The following is an 18,376-nucleotide window of genomic DNA, read 5'->3' on the forward strand; positions in this document are numbered from 1 at the left end:
TGATCAATCCCATATTGGTTGTTCACAGTTTAGACTTTTGAAGGTAGTTACCCTTTATATTTGATTAGCATTGTTTCTGTAGCACGAGATGTAGTTTGCAAAATAAATGGCCACTTGATTAATGCAAATAATAATAATTATATAATTCTGACCGGTAGGCATGGGCTACTTTGTAGCAATTTAAGGTTTAATAGAGAAGACGGTTAGGCTTATCATTAGCATCGCTATATTTTCCTTGTTCCTCAATTGTTTGAAACCTGGACGTTTTACTTCATATTATGAGGCATGTCTTACGTTGCTTCAAAGTAGCCTGTAGCCAAAAAATATAGAAACGTGCAGGCAATTGTTTTTATAAAGACTTACTCATATGCGTTCTGTTAACTAGATTTTCTTTAAATGTTCTTTACTTGGCTAGCAGCCAAAAGCATTATCGTAATCATATTAGCAACCCAAGATCGTTGTTGCATCTTAAATCCCCCCCCCCCCCCCCCCCCCTCTTTTTCACGGATATTTCCATCTCTGTGGATTAATTCGCCTACTGCCCGTGTGCACATTGCTGTGCCTAAAACGTGAAGAAATAGTTTATCAACATTTTAAGAAAAACATTCTGTTCCATCAGCACTATTAATTGATAGGGCGTACACTACACGACACTACTTTGATCAGTATCAGTATGGATTAAGTGAGTACGGGCAATGCCTATTGAAAAATAAGTGGGTATACCCTCCACTACACCACTGAGATTGCCCCTCTTATGAACAATACATGAACAATACAATTATATTCTGCATAGAGCAAAGTAAATGAAACAACACATTTTACAAAAAGGTAACGTGTCATGCATAGCCATGGGCAACTGTTCCGAATCTGTTTGCTCTAAAAACAACTGTTCACAACCCCTGGGTGAGAAAGCTGCGCACTACGAAGTGGTTCCCGTATGTGCCTAACAGCACCAGCCTACCAGTAGGCAGGCAGTTCTAGTTACGTTGTCAAGAACATAGTCGATCGACGGTGTTGCCAAAGCAAAGAGAGGCTTGTCACACAGCAACTGCATAGGACATGTCTAATGCTTTCCATTAGTTTCTGCCCACTGAACTTGAGAAAACATATTGCTGATGGCTATAATGTTAATGAACGATAATTAACTTCCATAAATTAATCACAGAAACAGTTATAATCACAGCAACAGTTGGAGCAAACTGTCTTCCACCACCACCACCTAAATCTCTAGAGAAAAGTTAAAGCCAACGCCCCGTTTGCCCGTCTTTACTCCCTCCTTCCAATTTTGTTCTCTAGTCCAGGAAGTTGCCATTACTCACCCATTCGAAGGAGTCGCAAGTTGGAGAGAAGAAAAAAAAACGAAGTTAGGAGGCAACAGCAGTCCGCTTTTTCCTTACTGAATGTAACTTGTGTCTTCGTTGAGTTGTGCAACTTTGCAATATTCAGCCATTATACTTAACTGGTAAATTATACATTTAATTTCGTTATGGCTGATACAGAGGCCAGTGTCGCTGCGGGCTGCCTGGAGAAACTCAAGGGCTACGTGAAGACCCGAAAAGGAACTATTCTTGCTGCAGAAATAGTACGTTTGTTTCGATTTACTCTTAAAGCCTTATACACAAGGAGTAGACTACTGCTGCAACCTAAACGTACTGCTATCTAGGAGTTTCCAAACTATGAATGAAAGCTCTGTTCTAGAAATATGATATAATTCCCTAGAATATATCCTTGTTATGATGACATACTACTTTAGGTTTGCATTCATAACCTTAGCATAGGCCTCTATTAAGCAATAAGTAAACCTACTACTTTACAAAAATGTATCTTAGATCATAACTGAATAGGCTATGTGGGTGTAGTTCATTTACCTACAGCTGTTTTTGCAATACAGATCTGTGAGTATTTCCATGATGGTATTCCAATGATTTGATCATGGCATGATAATGAATGGGGCCATTTTAAAATCGTTGACACAGTTATCTGGACTTAAAGGAACTGGACCTAGAATGAGAACCATGTGCTCTTGGAGGTAGGGGCCAGGCCAAGGGCTGGGTTTGTAGGCCAAGGGTTAAGAGCTTCCACCTGTCACTTCTGTGGTGTTGTGCGTGAATCTCCCCTCATTTGGCAGGCAACATTCAAATGCTGACAGTTTAGATTGAAAATCAGTGTACATAGGGTCACATACTACAGGATATCCATGAGAGTTATGATTATGTGTGACAATTAGTCATGGAAGGATGACAGACCTCTCCCTAAGATTGATAAGGTGTGCTGAATTTTTTTTACACATTTACTACCTAGCTTGTAAATGTGTAAAGCTCCCCCTCTTTGATGTTGTGCTCATTAATGTTCCGTTATGTAGCAAGGTTATTATAGTAAACTGAAATTAAAATGCAAACTAATCTTCTTTTTTAAACTGAAATAAAATAATTAACAAACTCATCTAAAAAACTAAAACCATACTGAAATTATTATCTTTGACCCCAAAACAAACAAAAATAAAATAACCATCATAAATTATGTTCAGATAAAAGATCTAAACTGTAATGGGATTTTCAATGGGAGTTTCAAGCTTTTGGGGGGGGGTTCATGCTACTGAATGTGGCTGTTAAAAATGTGGTCAGGAGATGATTGTTTCAAATAGGCCTAATTTATGCATCACTATCACAAGCTAACAGGGGAAAAAATGTAGCTAACTTGATTCTTACATGTACTACTAAATGTAAAAAGCATTGGATTAGTATATGGGCTAGAGAGCTTTTCCTTCCACCATATTTTTTTGTACCGGTCTCAACAATATTCATTTTAAATCCAAGTCACATTGAGGTTGACTTTATAAATTAAGGCTGAGGCTGCGGCTCCTAGGTAACTGCCCCGCCCCCCTGGATCAATTTTATCCAGAGTTGGAGATCCGAATCACATTCTGCAGATGTTTTTCTTTACCTCTACTTTACCAATACATTTTTTGTGGTCACCCTCCCTTCACATTTCTCACTGTCAATTAATACAAATAATAATTCTTAAAATTTTAATGGTGAAATGTCCATGCCGCATCTGCATACCAACCATTTAATTTCAATCAATTTCATGGGGATATTCCAGACCTGAATCCTTAATTTAACTATTTGGAATTAATGTAGGAGGAGCCAAATAAAGGAGTGGCAGCTGCAGCAGCAAACCAGGCTTTTGAAAACGCCTATGAAATTTGACTTTTGGACCAACTTCGAAATTTGACTTTGAATAAATGTGGATAATCATCAGAATCTTAAGTAAAATTGTGATCCTGTTACCCACGCATGCTTTCTGTCCCTAACACTGATTTTTTATTTTTTTTAACTAGCAAATCAGGTCTAAAAAGAACTTAAACTGAATTTCAAATAAAAATAGAAAAATGAATAAGAATTTAAAAAATATGAAAACCTTGTTATGTAGACTAACAAGCTGACCAAACTGGACATGCACGTGCACCATTGCGCGCACATTGATTTTGTTCACCCACACCAGAAGCAATCAGGACACACAGGTTGAAATATCAAAACAAACACTGAACCAATTATATTAATTTGGGGACAGGTCAAAAAGCATTAAACATTTATGCCAATTTAGCTAGTTAGCTTGCTGTTGCTTGTTTATTTGCCCTGGTATATAAACATTGGGTTGTTATTTTACCTGAAATGCACAAGGTCCTCTACTTTGACAATTAATCCACAGATAAAACTGTAAACCGAATTTGTTTCTCGTCATCTATCCTCCTTCCTTCACGTTTCTTTTTCTTCTTTGGACTTTTATATAGCTTTTCTTCTTTGTACTTTAATGGCAGTTGGCAACCAACTTTACAGCATTACTACAACTGACCGGAATGGACCTAAGTTCATCTTTCAATCCCCCACGTGGGTATATGCTTCTGAAAACCCGATGGAAGAGGACAGACTTGCAGCACGTTGAGCGTCACAAATAGAACCAATTTCTATTTTAGCGACCTGGCCATGCATGATCTTGCTGACACGCGCGAGCAGTGTGGGTGCAATAATTGAATAACATGTATGTGTACATTTATTTTGCAGTGCTCGCGCACGCGACTTGTCCGGTCTGTTTTAGCATGTAACTGTGGCCAAATTCAAGTAAAGGTTTAGCAGCAAACTGTAGCCTATGTCCAGTCATATATGGACATTTAAAATCCAGCCCACACAAGAGCCCATCAAATGTAGAACAAACACAACTGTTGAGCACAACCAGAGAGAGACAAAGTGGGTACATGGTTTGATGGAAAGGGGAATGCACTGCAGATGACATCCAAAATTATGCACAGGCCAATCAAACTACGTTTTTTTTCCTTCAACATTATGCTAAACCCATCTGGATTGAGTTAACCAGGATGTATGTAAAAACACTCCAGGAATAGACATGAATAACTTCAAGCAGGCCAAGTGTCTTTGTACACAGTAGACCCCTTTTAATGTGCTCTACATCCATGAGATGTATTGTAGGGTAGTAAGTGTCCTTTGGGGGCTTTGTTACCCATGCCTAAGTGCATTGAAGAGGACCATCCCACTACTCTGGTGGAGTTGTTGCATGCATACTGATTGTCTATCTTGTTGCTCAGTGTTGTCATTGCCCTAAGAAGTCAGCACTGGTGAATCTCTCCTTTTGTAAAGATAAGCACTATTGGGTATGATAGGTGTTCTGTTCTAAAGGGGGTGGTAACTCACAGACTGAGCTTTCCCATAAAATGGAACAGAATATAATTCTAGCGATTTCTAGAATGTTAAGAGTTTCTTTCCAAAACCCTATATCCACCAATTTTTCACATTTTCATCAGAAATGATTGCTTATGGGTGCATTCATGTGTGTGTAAAATATTACTGCAAATCTTCTGTCCTCGTTTGCAACACTCACTACCGAGTTCCAAACTGCCTCTGGAAGCAACGTCAGCACAAGAACTGTTAAGAAGTGTTCATTGGGAGCTTCATGAAATGTGTTTCCATGGCCGAGCAGCCGCACACAAGCCTAAGATCACCATGCTCAATGCCAAGCGTCGGCTGGAGTGGTGTAAAGCTCAATGCCATTGGACTCTAGAACAGTAGAAACGCGTTGTCTGGAGTGATGAATCACGCTTCACAATCTGGTAGTCAGACGGACGATTCTGGGTTTGACAGATGAACACTTTTGGGATGAATTGGAATACCGACTGCGAGCCAGGCCTAATCGCCCAACATCAGTACCCGACCTCACTACGGCTCTTGTGGCTGAATAAGTCCCCGCAGCAATGTTCCAACATCTAGTAGAAAGCCTTCCCAGAAGAGTGGAGGCTGTAATAGCAGCAAAGGGGGACCAACTCCATATTAATGCCCATGATTTGGGTATGAGATATTAGACGAGCAGGTGTCCACATACTTTCGGTCATGTAGTGTATGTGTAGAGTTTATTTTAGCAAGGGGGTTCCTAGACTCAGATCCCAGAGGTCAGTGTTTCAGTGCTTTGCAGAGGTAATGGAAATTCCAGAGATGTGTGAGGTTGCTGCAGCCTGGGATAAAGAATGCAGGAATCGCTTATATTGCAACTCTATATGACCTGGCTTGGCATTCAAGGACAGTTTCACACCTTGCTGGAGACAGGTCAGTTGGATGACCCCCCTTGTGGAGCATCACAACAGCCCGGGAGAAAGTATGAAAGTCACAGGACGAGAGATGGTAGATGTCTCAGACAGTTTACATACTGTAGTTCATACAGAGCAAAGAATACTCCAGCAGGAAGAGGAGGATCATGTGATGTGAGATACACAGGAAGTACCATCATTAATCAGTCGGGAAATACTCATTTCCTCACCCACCGTTTCATAGTAACCCCATGTACTGTAAAGGATTGACACTGACACTATGGTACATGGCTTCTGAACTTAAATGGGCCTATGGAAGCCATATTCCAAAAGGGTGATTCCATGCCAGCATAGCCCCAAAATATTTTTGGTATCTCAGATTGTTCTGCCAATTCTCACATAGAAACTTAATTGGGACGAAGAATGTTTGATATGCTTTTTACCTTTTGTAGCGCAAACAATTAATTGGTTCATTGGGTTTGAACATGCTTCTGTGAAAGCTAGCTAATGTCAAAGTGAAACATAGTCAGTGTGACTCTCCCTGGATGATGAGCAATCGTTTCATGTAAGCTGAGTAATGTAGGCATTGCAGTAGCTTGTTCTGTTCCTATTACTGTGCTTAGAAATGGTATTTTGCCTCTCATCCCGATACTATTCAGAGAAGCTAGTTCCATTGAAACATCAGTTGAGCTTTTCCTGGCATTTCTTTGTGTGTGAGATTGTGTGTATAGTTACATCTCTCTGTGTTTTTGGTTGCCACTCTGCTCCTGTTTTTAGATTGTTAATATATTGACTGTAATCATTGACAAAATATTGGTCATTTTCCATAGTCAGCATATGGAGGACTGAACAGATTCCATCTGGGTCTTCAGTCTGGTCAGAAATGGAGCAGTTTTTCCTGTGGTGTAACAGTGAGATGTCAACATCGCAGGCCCTTTTTTTGTTGTGAAGGGCTTTTGGATAGTGGGTGTTTCTCCATGTGACGGCCTCTTCATTAGCCGGTTACCCTTAGAGCAGCTGGCTGAGGCCAGAATAGAATAGAGCCTCATTGTATAGGCCCCTCGCCCCGGCCACCCCACAAGTGCACAGAGGCAGCTCGTGCCAGTCTCTGGAACACACGAAGCACTGATGTGTGCCGGGAAGGGGGGAGGGGGCACCTTATTGCATCATCTGTAGGCTACTACCACACTTTTGACTGGGTTTGCCCTAACTTAGCTTACTGCTCTGTGGCAGTAAGCCAGTTCATATATAGCCAATATAATTATTTTATCCCTCAAATCAATGAAAAAAGGGTAGCTTTGCAACTGCAAGCAAAGTTGACAATCTCCAATATCTTCCCTGAACATCTAAGTCAGTAACATCTTTGTCATCCTCACAAAGGCTTTGTGATGTCAAGTTTCACCATGAAATGTGACCATTCTTTCAAAACTTGCCTGTGGTTGTATTTAAATATATCTACCCACCCAGAATCATAGCTCAACAGCAGCAACAATAGAGAGATTCAGTAAGGGCTGGTGTTGCTGCTACACTGTGGGCTGTCCAAGTTTATGTACTCTCCACACTGACCCTATTTCACTGGAATGGACTGAAGGGAATGCCAGCCGATTTTTTTTTCTGATGGAAAAATGCATTCTTGACTTGTTACAGTCCCCTCTGTAAATACAATTAAAGCAACATGTTAAAGAAAGACATGTAAATGTTTAGGATAAAAAAGATCAATCCCAGCACTGGGAAACTACCCAGTGTGATATCGGCTTCTAAACTGATTGGCTATGTTAACTACTATGTTTTTTGTTGCATGTGTTTTGTGACAGCCTCGGTTGTTTGTGTACTTCGTTGCATCACCACAGGGTCTTTAACCCCGTATAGACGGTGTTTATTGTGTCCTGTTTGATGTGGGAGATGCTAGTGTTTGTGTGTGACATGGCAGTGATGGTGTCTGTCCATTTGACATTGCTGCCCCCTGGTCTCACTCAGCCTGGGTCTTGGAGTAGAAGACTATCGTGGATAAAATATGGTCTTAAGTCAACTGTCATACCATCTTCATGTGGTGGAAATGACTCTGAGATGACTGTTCCTATCACTGCTGATCTGCTGTCTGGGATGAGTTTTAATCATGTCATTCAACCTGAACTGCTAATTCAAAGGAAAGGGAGGAATCTGGAGCCAAATTGTTAGTTTGTTGTAAACTACAGTGAGACGTTCCCCAAGGATTCTGGGATACGTAGCAGTAATTTCCTAAAAAGGAAATGTTATGAATAACATACCAAATTCAAGCAATTCGGCTACAGATTAATTGAGCATAAAAGCATTTTTTGCCCTACAGATTTGGCATTTTCTAAGTACCTTTATAAACATATTACACTGAATATTTTCATGCAGGCTTTTTCTCTCTCTCCTCTTTCTCTCACTCTACCTTTCCCCCAAATGAATTGTCTGTCATTTTCTTTCAGCTCATCAGTTTTATTATCCTAATCTGCTATGCTGCATCATTGTATGGAGGTTATTCTGCAGTGGCCATCTGTGAGATGGTGTTCGCCATCATCTTCTTTGTCGTCTTCATGATGGAAATGGACAAGTCCATCCAGGTGGTCAACTGGGTCTGGAGTGTGAGTACAGTATATATGTTTACACAGACACACACCTAGACACACACACACAAACACGCACGCACGCACACACACACCTAGACACGCATACCTAGAGAGACAAACACACACACACACACACATACCTAGAGAGACACACACACAGAGAAAGAGAAGCACATGCACAAATTATAGATACATTCATAAAAACAGACAGTAACCCATGGACTTTCCAAGTGCCATTAGAAGTACAATCATTCACTAATGTTGGTCTCTTCCTCTCAGGATCTTATCCGTGCTGCTATTGGTGCAGCCCTGTACCTTATCACCTCTCTGATCTGTGTGATTGGTGGAGCCGGGGACGGCGCCCGTATTGCAGGAGGGGTGAGTCAAATGTCTAACCATCCTGAGATATTTTAATAGAAACAAACTAGAGCATCAAATTTCCTACTTCTTCAGCTCTCCAATACGTCAGACCAATTAATCACTGAAAAGTAGAACTTGGTGCTTAGAATATGTTTATATTAACAGTTATTCCATTCCCTTAGGTGTTTGGCCTGCTGGCTGGGATCCTGTTTTCCTATGATGCCTACACCATCTTTCTGGTCATCAAGAGCACCAGGCAGCACACAGCAGCGCCCACTGGTGGGTGATTTAGATAAGGTTGCAGCTTTGCTATGAACTGGGTCGTTCTACCAATTCGGTGCCTTGGTAATTTGAACATTCTGTCATAAAGAGCACTTGTTCAACTTCATAAAAAACACATTTTCTCATCGCAAAAGGTTAAATAAATAAAAATGACTATAGTAAGTGCCAAATAAAGTAACAGGGGAGATAGTAACAAGGTTCACGATTTCATCTTAAATCAGCCATAAATCCCCTTTTGACAGGGGAAATGGAAGCTTGTGTGAAACAGAGATGAGCAATGCAAGCTTCACAAAAACAAATTGTCCTGTCTATATGGGTAACAGGGTGGAAGTGTTTTTATTTATTTTACCTTTTATTTAAAAAGGCAAGTCCGTTATGAACAAATTCTTATTTTCAATGACGGCAGTGGGTTAACTGCCTTGTTCAGGGGCAGAACGACAGATTTGTACCTTGTCAGCTCAGGGATTTGAACTTGCAACCTTTCAGTTACTAGCCCAACGCTCTAACCACTAGGCCACCCTGTTTTGTGCTTGACCTGCTCGGTTTTCCACCACAAAACACCAGAAAATGGACAAAAAGATTTTAAGTTAAGTTCACGTAACAGGGTTGACCTTAATATGAGGGACAGATGTAAGTGAATCACATTAAATAAATAAATAATCATCTTCAGAAATGACTTTGTCAAAGCAACAAAATAACTAGGGCTTTACAATGGAAACTTGGAGAAATGTTGGGGTTAAGTGGATTAAAATCTTCCTAGAAGTCACAGAGGGTGCACAGAGGGTGCACAGAGGGTGCACAGAGGGTGCACAGAGGGCGCCAATCTGAACCACATTGCTGAATTTTGGCACTTTAGCACGTCTTTATATCGAAAATCTGATTTATTGAATTCTCCATGTGGTCTATATTAAAGGGCACTTAATTTAATCTAACGGGCATTTAAAATGCAATATTGGTGCACAATTTTTACTTAAAATATCAAAGGGACTCAAGTCACTCATTTCGTGGAACGACCCAACTACAGTTTTGACAGACATTTTCTCACCTAATTTGATTTGTTCTATTCTCTGCTTTGTTTACAGACGACAGAGTTTAAGCACTCAAAGCTATACCCCCCCCCCAAAAAAGAAAAAGGAAGTTTGTGCAGGAGGAGTCGAAAATGAAGAGAGAAAGAAGTGCAGCAGATTGGAAGGAATTTGATGCTCAAATGAAAGGATTAATAGCAGCAATTAACCAATGTTAGGGTCAGAAGAGAGAAACATCTGCAGTACATCTATAGCTGACCCAGAGGAGAATGTTACTGCATTGAGATCTGCGTGTTCAAAATAATTATGTCAATTCAAGGAGGGATTCCCTTGACAAAGGGTTATTCTAGTCTCTGTGTACAATTCTACCATCTACCGAAAAGGGAAAGATGTAAATATTATGCAGCATAAGGAGGTGAAAAGCTTTGGTCAGTTTTCATACATTTGTTTTCTGATCTAATTAATTAATTAATTAATTAATTAATGTGTCAAAAGATGTCTGTTTGTATTACATCCACTACTAAAGGTTTGGTTTATTAGTAATGAAATTGTAGCATTACATCCATAGAGGTGCTCAGATTAATAAAACATTAAAATGTAACATCAGCTGTTTACCTTTGCAGTTTTAGTACAAATTACTTCAAACAGCATTCTATCTTTCTGCTTCATCAACATTTCACCTCAGCGGCAAAGCCCTCTCAATATTCGCGCTGTAATATATTATAATTGTGCTGGTCAAATTTAGCCGTAAATTTAGCCAAATTCATTCTGCCCCCATAGTAAGGTTAGATGTTCCTTTGCCACCAAAGAACTTGTCGTTAGTAGGCTACTCTTGCCATAGGAAACACACATGTTTTCATCATCCTGGTTTTCACAAATCTAACTCAGGTTGTGTGTTTCTTGCCTGTATTTGTGTGTTTTTTTAACCAATGGTAAAAAATATATTTTAATGCCATTTTGTGTTGTACAAGAGAAATGTTACCTCAGTAAGTGCACCGTTGTTAAGGGATATAGACAGTCTGTATGCGGTTATAGTAAACTCTTAGAAAATTGTTTATTTAGAATTAGCAGTTAAATTAATTAGCAGAGAAGATTATTTTATCAATTGTGTGGTTGGCATTTCAGGATCCATATGTTATTTTAATATGCTTTAGTAAATGCTACCTTGCCTCCGAAATATAAAATTAATGTTTCAAGGTATAATTTGGCCTCTGTTTTATTTCTAACAGGATTTTTTTATTTCTTGTTTCATCCTTTTTGTGTGTTTTGAAACACTGAGGCATTCACAATGCTTTGCACAATAAAAGCCATTTGTTTCTCTAAATAATTATGAACCTCTCTAATAACTGCTATTACAAATTATATAATCACATTGTTGTTATATACATAGTACTTACTAGCCTGATGACTTCCACTAAATTATTCTGCTTCTCTGTCGTTTGCTACATACCTCCGTTGGCGTGGAGTAGCGTTTGGCTTGGAGTAGCGTTTGGCCAGAGCAATGATTCTGGTTAGCCAGGCTAACAACTGTGTACACTGGTTTGTGGCATGCACAAGTACAAGGACCTGAGGGCTGTCTCTTAAAGCTACCACAAGATGGAAGCAGCTGCCCTTTCAACATGACCAGGGTTCATTCTGTACTTTATTTTCTTCACAAATGGGCCCAATAATCGCAATAAAATGGAATGCTGCAAAACACTATCAACAATTACTAATCATTTAGATTTTGACTGGACCTAAATAACATATTTAGTATGATTTTCAGGAAACTAGATAAACACATGCCCTTTTTCACTGTCTTTGGTTGATCCTCCTCAGTAAACCCCATGAGCCTTTGTAGGCCTTTTGTTAGACCATAAACAAATATATATCTGGTTCTTCTTTTACTTTTCCCAAATTCTCCAACAACCCTTCAGCTGATCCAACAAGTACCCACACCGTGCTGGGAGTTATACTGGCTTAAACCTCTTTGACCATTTGCATGCTGGCCAATATAATATATATATTTTTTGTGCAACTTATCAGTTATTCCTTCCTTAATACAAAAATGTTTGCTCATTGGCGTCAAACAATTTCATTCATGTTGGACCATTATTTGGAAAAAACACTTCAACAGAGATTTTAAATTACATTAGAATAAAGTCCACCATTAATACCTAGTCTCATCATAGTGAGAAAATATGCTAGAAATATGTGTCACAAGCTGGCAAAGTCTTAATCTGGGAAAATTCATGTTGGAATGGGGCCCCTACAGGAACTCCATATGTGCATAGTTGGCTCAAGTAAAAATATACTGTATATAGGCCTAACATGAACTCCTGTGAATAGTCACTTTTTCATGTAAAGATGCTGTACAGTAGGTCTAAGTTGGAACAGAGATTGGATTGGTCAGGGGATGCGTATGGTATGTCTAGGGCCTAGTATGAGTACCCAGCTAGAAGAAAACCCATATTTTTTAGAAGATTCATTAATTTCACAGTATTGCAATCAGGTTACCTTCCTCTGTGGTTCACTCAAGAGGCATCATCCCCCTTAGGGGACACTTCTTTTCTTTTTTTTACTAGCCCCTCAGCAGTTTTATGAAGACGGCTTTAGCTAGCCCAGATTGGGAACCTATCTCCCAACCTCATAACTAGCTACCAAGAAGCCATTTCAGGCTATCAATCAAGTTAGAGTAGCTAGCTTCATAAAAATATTCAAATCAAACATTTATAATACATATTTTCGAAGGCTGGGTTCCCCGGTTGAATACCCATGTCCTAAAGTCTTCCAACCTTGCCAGAAGGCAGACCAGCTAAGACCAGATAAGACCAGCTATCTTAGCTGGTCTGCCTTTAGAACATGGGTATTCAACCGGGGAAACCAGCCTTCGAAAATGTACTATAAATGTTTTACTTGAATGTTTTTATGAATATCTCTAGCAACAACAGACTAAACAAATGTTTTATTATAAAGAGGGAAATATCGATTTTCTAACGATGTGAACTTTAGTTCTCAACTCCTAATATCTGACAAGGCTCTGAAATAGTACCAACGAGTAACATTACCAGTTGCGGCAAGTGATGCTGGCTGCTGGTAAGCTTTCTTGACTTGGACATTAACTTTTAAAATTCCCTGTCTCAGGTCAGTAAGGATCTCCACTTTATTTTAAGAATGTGAAATGTCAGAATAATAGTAGCGAGAATGATTTATTTCAGCTTCGATTTCTTTCATCACATTCCCAGCGGGTCACAAGTTTACATACACTCAATTAGTATTTGGTAGCATTGCCTTTAAATTGTTTAACTTTGGTCAAATGTTTCGGTTAGCCTTCCATAAGCTTCCCACAATAAGTTGGGTGAATTTTGTCCCATTCCTCCTGACAGAGCTGGTGTAATTGAGTCAGGTTTGTAGGACTCCTTGCTCGCAAACACTTTTTCAGTTCTTCCCACACACTTTCTATAGGATTGAGGTCCCAACTTTGTGATGGCCACTCCAATACCTTGACTTTGTTGTCCTTAAGCCATTTTGCCACAACTTTGGAAGTATGCTTGAGGTCATTGTCCATTTAGAAGACCCATTTGCGACCAAGCTTGAACTTCCTGACTGATGTCTTGAGATGTTGCTTCAATATAGCCACAGAATTTTCCATCCTCATGATGCCATTTATTTTGTGAAGTGCACCAGTCCCTCCTGCAGCAAAGCACCCCCACAACATGATGCTGCCACCCCTGTGCTTCACGGTTGGGATGGTGTTCTTCGGCTTGCAAGCCTTCCCCATTTACCTCCAAACATAACGATGGTCATTATGGCCAAACAGTTCTATTTTTGTTTCATCAGACCAGAGGACATTTCATCAAAAAATATGATCTTTGTCCCTATATGCAGTTACAAACCGTAGTCTGGCTTTTTTATGGCAGTTTTGGAGCAGTGGCTTCTTCCTTGCACTTTTCGCACCAAAGTACGTTCATATCTACGAGACAGAACACTTCTCCTTCCTGAGCGGTATGATGGCTGCGTGGTCCCATGGTGTTTATATTTGCGTACTATTGTTTGTACAGATAAATGTGGTACCTTCAGGTGTTTGGAAATTGCTCCCAAGGATGAACCAGACTTGTGGAGGTCTTGGCTGATTTCTTTTGATTTTCCCATGATGTTAAGCAAAGAGGCACAAACTATAGTTTGTTAACAAGAAATTTGTGGAGTGGTTGAAAAGGGAGTTTTAATGACTCCAACCTTAGTGTATGTAAACTCCGACTTCCACTATAGTTCAGTTCTTTCTGTTGGCATGGTTGTGAGGTATTGTTTGTTTTTGACTACCTACCTGTGTTTGACCATTGCCTGCGACCATAATTCCTGCCTTCTGCGAAGGCATAATAAACATCTGCCACGCTCTGCGTGTGAATCTACATCTTTTTCTCCCTGAGTATTCATTCGAATACCTCACCTAAAAACTGAATAGATTCAGCAGAGCTACAGCGGAGCCTAACCCAGCAAGTGGAGCTTATGGAGGAAATTGTACATCTTCTCCGCCAGCCTATCCCTACTCCTCCGATGCCCGGTATCAAAACCCATAGCCCTCCTTCGTTCATACCCATGCCTGTAAAATATGACGGTATACCTGGGAAATGTCAGGGATTTCTTACACAATGCAGCAAATACATTGAGCACAACCCCACTAACTTCTTCACCGACAAGAGCAGAGTCGATTTTGTTGTCTCTACTCACAGGCAAAGCACTGGATTGGGACACCGCCTCTTCAAAGAGGTACACTGTGCTAACAAATCTCCAAACTTGCTTCAATGCCATACAACACTCCTTCCGTGGCCTTCAACTGCTCTTAAATGCTAGTAAAACTAAATGCATGCTCTTCAACCGATCGCTGCCCGCACCCGCCCGACTAGCATCACTACTCTGGACGGTTCTGTCTTAGAATATGTGGACAACTATAAATACCTAGGTGTCTGGCTAGACTGCAAACTCTCCTTCCATACTCACATTAAGCATCTCCAATCCAAAGTTAAATCTAGAATCGGCTTCCTACTTCGCAACAAAGCATCCTTCAGTCATGCTGCCAAACATACCCTTGTAAAACTGACTATTCTACCGATCCTTGACTTCGGAGATGTCATTTACAAAATAGCCTCCAACACTCTACTCAGCAAATTGGATGCAGTTTATCACAGTGCCATCTGTTTTGTCACCAAAGCCCCATATACTACCCACCACTGCGACTTGTATGCTCTCGTTGGCTGGTCCTCACTACATATTCGTCGCCAAACCCACTGGCTCCAGGTAATCTATAAGTCTTTGCTAAGTAAAGCTCTGCCTTATCTCAGCTCACTGGTCACCGTAGCACGCGCTCCAGCAGGTATATTTCACTGGTCATCCCCAAAGCCAACACCCCCTTTGGTCGCCTTTCCTTCCAGTTCTCTGCTGGAAATGACTGGAACGAATTGCAAAAATCACTGAAGTGGGAGACTTATATCTCCCTCACAAACTTTAAACCTCAGCTGTCAGAGCAGCTTACCGATCACTGCAGCTGTACACAGCCCATCTGTAAATAGCCCATCCAACCAACTACTTACCTCATCCACATATTTGTTTTTCTGCTCTTTTGCACGCCTGTATTTCTACTTGCACATCCTCATCTGCACATCTATCACTCCAATGTAAATTGAATTACTTTGCCACTATTGGCCTATTTATTGCTTTTCCTCCTTACTTCATTTGCACAAACTGTATACAGATTTTCTATTGTGTTATTGACTCTACGTTTGTTTATCCCATGTGTAACTCTGTGTTGTTTTTGTCGCACTGCTTTGCTTTATCTTGGCTAGGTGGCAGTTGTAAATGAGAACTTGTTCTCAACTGGCCTACCTGGTTAAATAAAGGTGAAAAAAAAGGTATTTGATCATTCTCCCTCCGGTCGTCCTATAGAAGACCTCCTCATAGAACTTCAACAAGGATGCAATTCAGCTGCCGAGTATGCCCTCGAGTTCCGCACCAAGGCTGCAGGGAGTGGATGGAATGAGGCTGCTTTACTTACCGGCTACCGAAGAGGGCTCAAAGGGAACTTCAGGCGGAGCTGGCCTGTAGAGATGACCTTCAGGATTTAAATCAATACATTGGTATGTCCGCCGACCGCCGAAGAACTCTGCCACCCAGGAATCCGAAACCTTCTCTTTCCATGATTCCGTCATCCCGTCCGAGTCTTACAGAGCCCATGCAGTTGGGCCATGCTCCTCTCTCGTGTATCAAAGTCAAAAGCGGATCCAAGAAGGGCTCTGCCTATACTGTGGAGGGAAAGATCATCTACTCAGCCATTGCCCTGTTCGCCCCCCCCCCACGGAGGGATGAGAAAGGGTCCCTCCGCTGCCATGCAGGTAGCCGTGTCCTTATTTCTAAATATCTCCCAGAAGCAATTCTCCATCCCAGTATTGATAACCGTGAAGGGGGTTAGCAAGTACGTAGAAGGCTTGATAGATTCGGGAGCAGCAGGTCATTTTATTGATCACCAGCTAGTACAAGACCTTGACATTGATCTAACACCTGTCACTCCTCCCTTAAGGATTAACACCCTGGACGGGCAGCCATTGGGCACGGGCTTCATCACGCACCTGACACAGAGCGTCACCCTCCAGATTGGCGTCTTCCACACCGAAACCATTCAACTCATGGAACTCTCATCCCCCAAACAGCCACTCATCCTTGGACACCTCTGGCTTTGTCGTCGTGAACCTGCCATTTCATGGTAACAAGGTGAACTACTGTCCTGCTCTTTACCTGCTTCTCCAGTTGTCTCAGCCTACCCTGTAGAGCCACCACCATTGAGGACTCTGCCTCAGCAGTGCCACCCACCATACCATCTGAATACGTCCAGTACAGAAATGTCTTCAGCAAAGTCAAGGCCTCCACTCTGCCACCACATCGCCCAGGAGACTGTGCTATTGACTTACTCCCTGTAGTGTCCCCACTGAAGGACTGTGTTTACCCCCTATCTATCCCAGAAAATGAGGCAATGGAGAACTACATTTGATGAATCACTCAAACGGTTTCATTCATCCTTCTTCTTCTTCGAAGAAGAATCCCTCATCTCCCTTCCGGGAAGCTTCAACCTTTGCCAATCCCTCACAGACCCTGGTCCCACATAGCAGTTGACTTCATCACAGGCCTTCCTGAATCCTCTAGTAACACCACCATCCTTGTCATGGACCGTTTTTCAAAAATGTGTCGTCTGGTTCCCCTTCCTCATTTACCTAACACCATGGAATTGTCTGAGTGTATGTTTCAGCAGGTGTTCCATCTGTATGTGATTCCCGGAGGACATTGTCTCTGACCGCGGGCCCCAGTTTGTCTCCCGGGTGTGGCGAGCTTTCTGTGACCGACTGGGGGTCGCCCTCAGCCTCTCCTCCGGGTACCACCCCCGGACCAACGGGCAGACGGAACACCTGAACCAAGAAATAGGGAAGTATCTCCGGCAACAATGTTCTGCCTCTCCACATGACTGGAGTCGGTATACGGCCTGGGCCAAATACGCTCAGAACTCACTCATGCACTCATCCCTCCTCCTTACTCCATTTCAGTGTGTCCTTGGTTATCAACCCCCCCATGTTTCCCAGTGCCAGGTGTAGCCTGGTACTGTCCCAGCTGTCGATGACCGGTTTCAGCGTAGTGAGCGGGAATGGGAGACCGCTCACAGTCATCTGCAGGAAGCCTCTAATACCCAGAAACGCTTTGCCGACAGATGCCACCGACCTACGCCACTCTTTCATATCGGGCAGCATGTGTGGCTCTCTACCAGAGACATCCACCTCCCCTGCAAAAAGTTCTGTCCTCGCTTCAATGGTACCTTCAAGATAACACATCGCATCAACCCTGTAACGTACCGCCTCCAGTTACCCCATCAGTATAAAAATCTCCTCGTCCTTCCATGGGTCTCTGTTAAAACCGGTCATCTCCAGTCCTCTTCACCCTCCAGTCTCTACCCGCAGTGCGCCCCCACCGTTGGACGTTGGAGGGGAACCTGCCTACGCCATTCAGGCCGTCCTTGATTCCAAATGCCTGAGAGGTCGCATCCACTACATAGTGGACTGGGAAGGTTATGGGCCTGAAGACCGGTCCTGGGCCCCCGATCAAGACATCCTCGACCCAGAGATGGGGGGGGGGGGGGGGGGGGGGGGGGGTACTGTAAGGTTCTGTTTGTATGGTTGTGAGATATTGTTTGACTAATAATGAAAAAACTGTTTACCTACCAGATCTATTCATTTTCAAATGCTGATTACTTGTCCTTGCCATTATCCTTCATCGGATGGTAAGACAAGACATGTGGAAAGAAAAATGTTTTGCAAACATATTATGGGAGTCACTGGTTTCCCTGGGCAGGGTTCCCTGGGCAAGAAAAGGTTGAAGACCTTCTAAAGCAAGCAATAACTAAATGTACTGAATATGACTCACATGCATTTAAATCTTTTACCCAGATTTTAGCAGAAGCATATTGTAAGGTTCTGCTTTTCTTTTCTTAGTCAACCTTGTGTTAT

General features: G+C 41.7%; 1 protein-coding gene across 2 annotated transcripts; it reads left to right on the forward strand.

Moving 5' to 3' along the window:
• The first annotated feature begins 1,161 nt into the window (after positions 1-1,161).
• On the forward strand, positions 1,162-11,184 carry plp2 (proteolipid protein 2). 2 transcript variants are annotated; one of them, XM_021616454.2, is made up of 5 exons: positions 1,162-1,582; positions 8,050-8,205; positions 8,470-8,568; positions 8,733-8,847; positions 9,915-11,184. In XM_021616454.2, exons 1-4 carry the CDS (start codon positions 1,487-1,489, stop codon positions 8,835-8,837), a joined length of 456 nt encoding a protein of 151 aa, XP_021472129.1. In that variant the 5' UTR covers positions 1,162-1,486; the 3' UTR covers positions 8,838-8,847; positions 9,915-11,184. The 2 variants fall into 2 exon arrangements, with proteins under 2 accessions (XP_021472129.1, XP_021472128.1); XM_021616453.2 differs by having other exon boundaries at positions 8,733-8,829.
• Positions 11,185-18,376: the final 7,192 nt, after the last annotated feature.

The sequence above is a fragment of the Oncorhynchus mykiss genome, chromosome 9, assembly GCF_013265735.2.
Source record: "Oncorhynchus mykiss isolate Arlee chromosome 9, USDA_OmykA_1.1, whole genome shotgun sequence".
NCBI lineage: Eukaryota > Metazoa > Chordata > Actinopteri > Salmoniformes > Salmonidae > Oncorhynchus > Oncorhynchus mykiss.

Excerpts from the sequence above, each read along its gene's own strand:
- plp2 (XM_021616453.2), top strand. The coding sequence starts at position 1,487 with ATGGCTGATACAGAGGCCAGTGTCGCTGCGGGCTGCCTGGAGAAACTC. Across the intron at positions 8,206-8,469 it reads TGGTCAACTGGGTCTGGAGT|GATCTTATCCGTGCTGCTAT; the intron begins GTGAGTACAGTA and ends TCTTCCTCTCAG. Across the intron at positions 8,569-8,732 it reads GCGCCCGTATTGCAGGAGGG|GTGTTTGGCCTGCTGGCTGG; the intron begins GTGAGTCAAATG and ends CCATTCCCTTAG.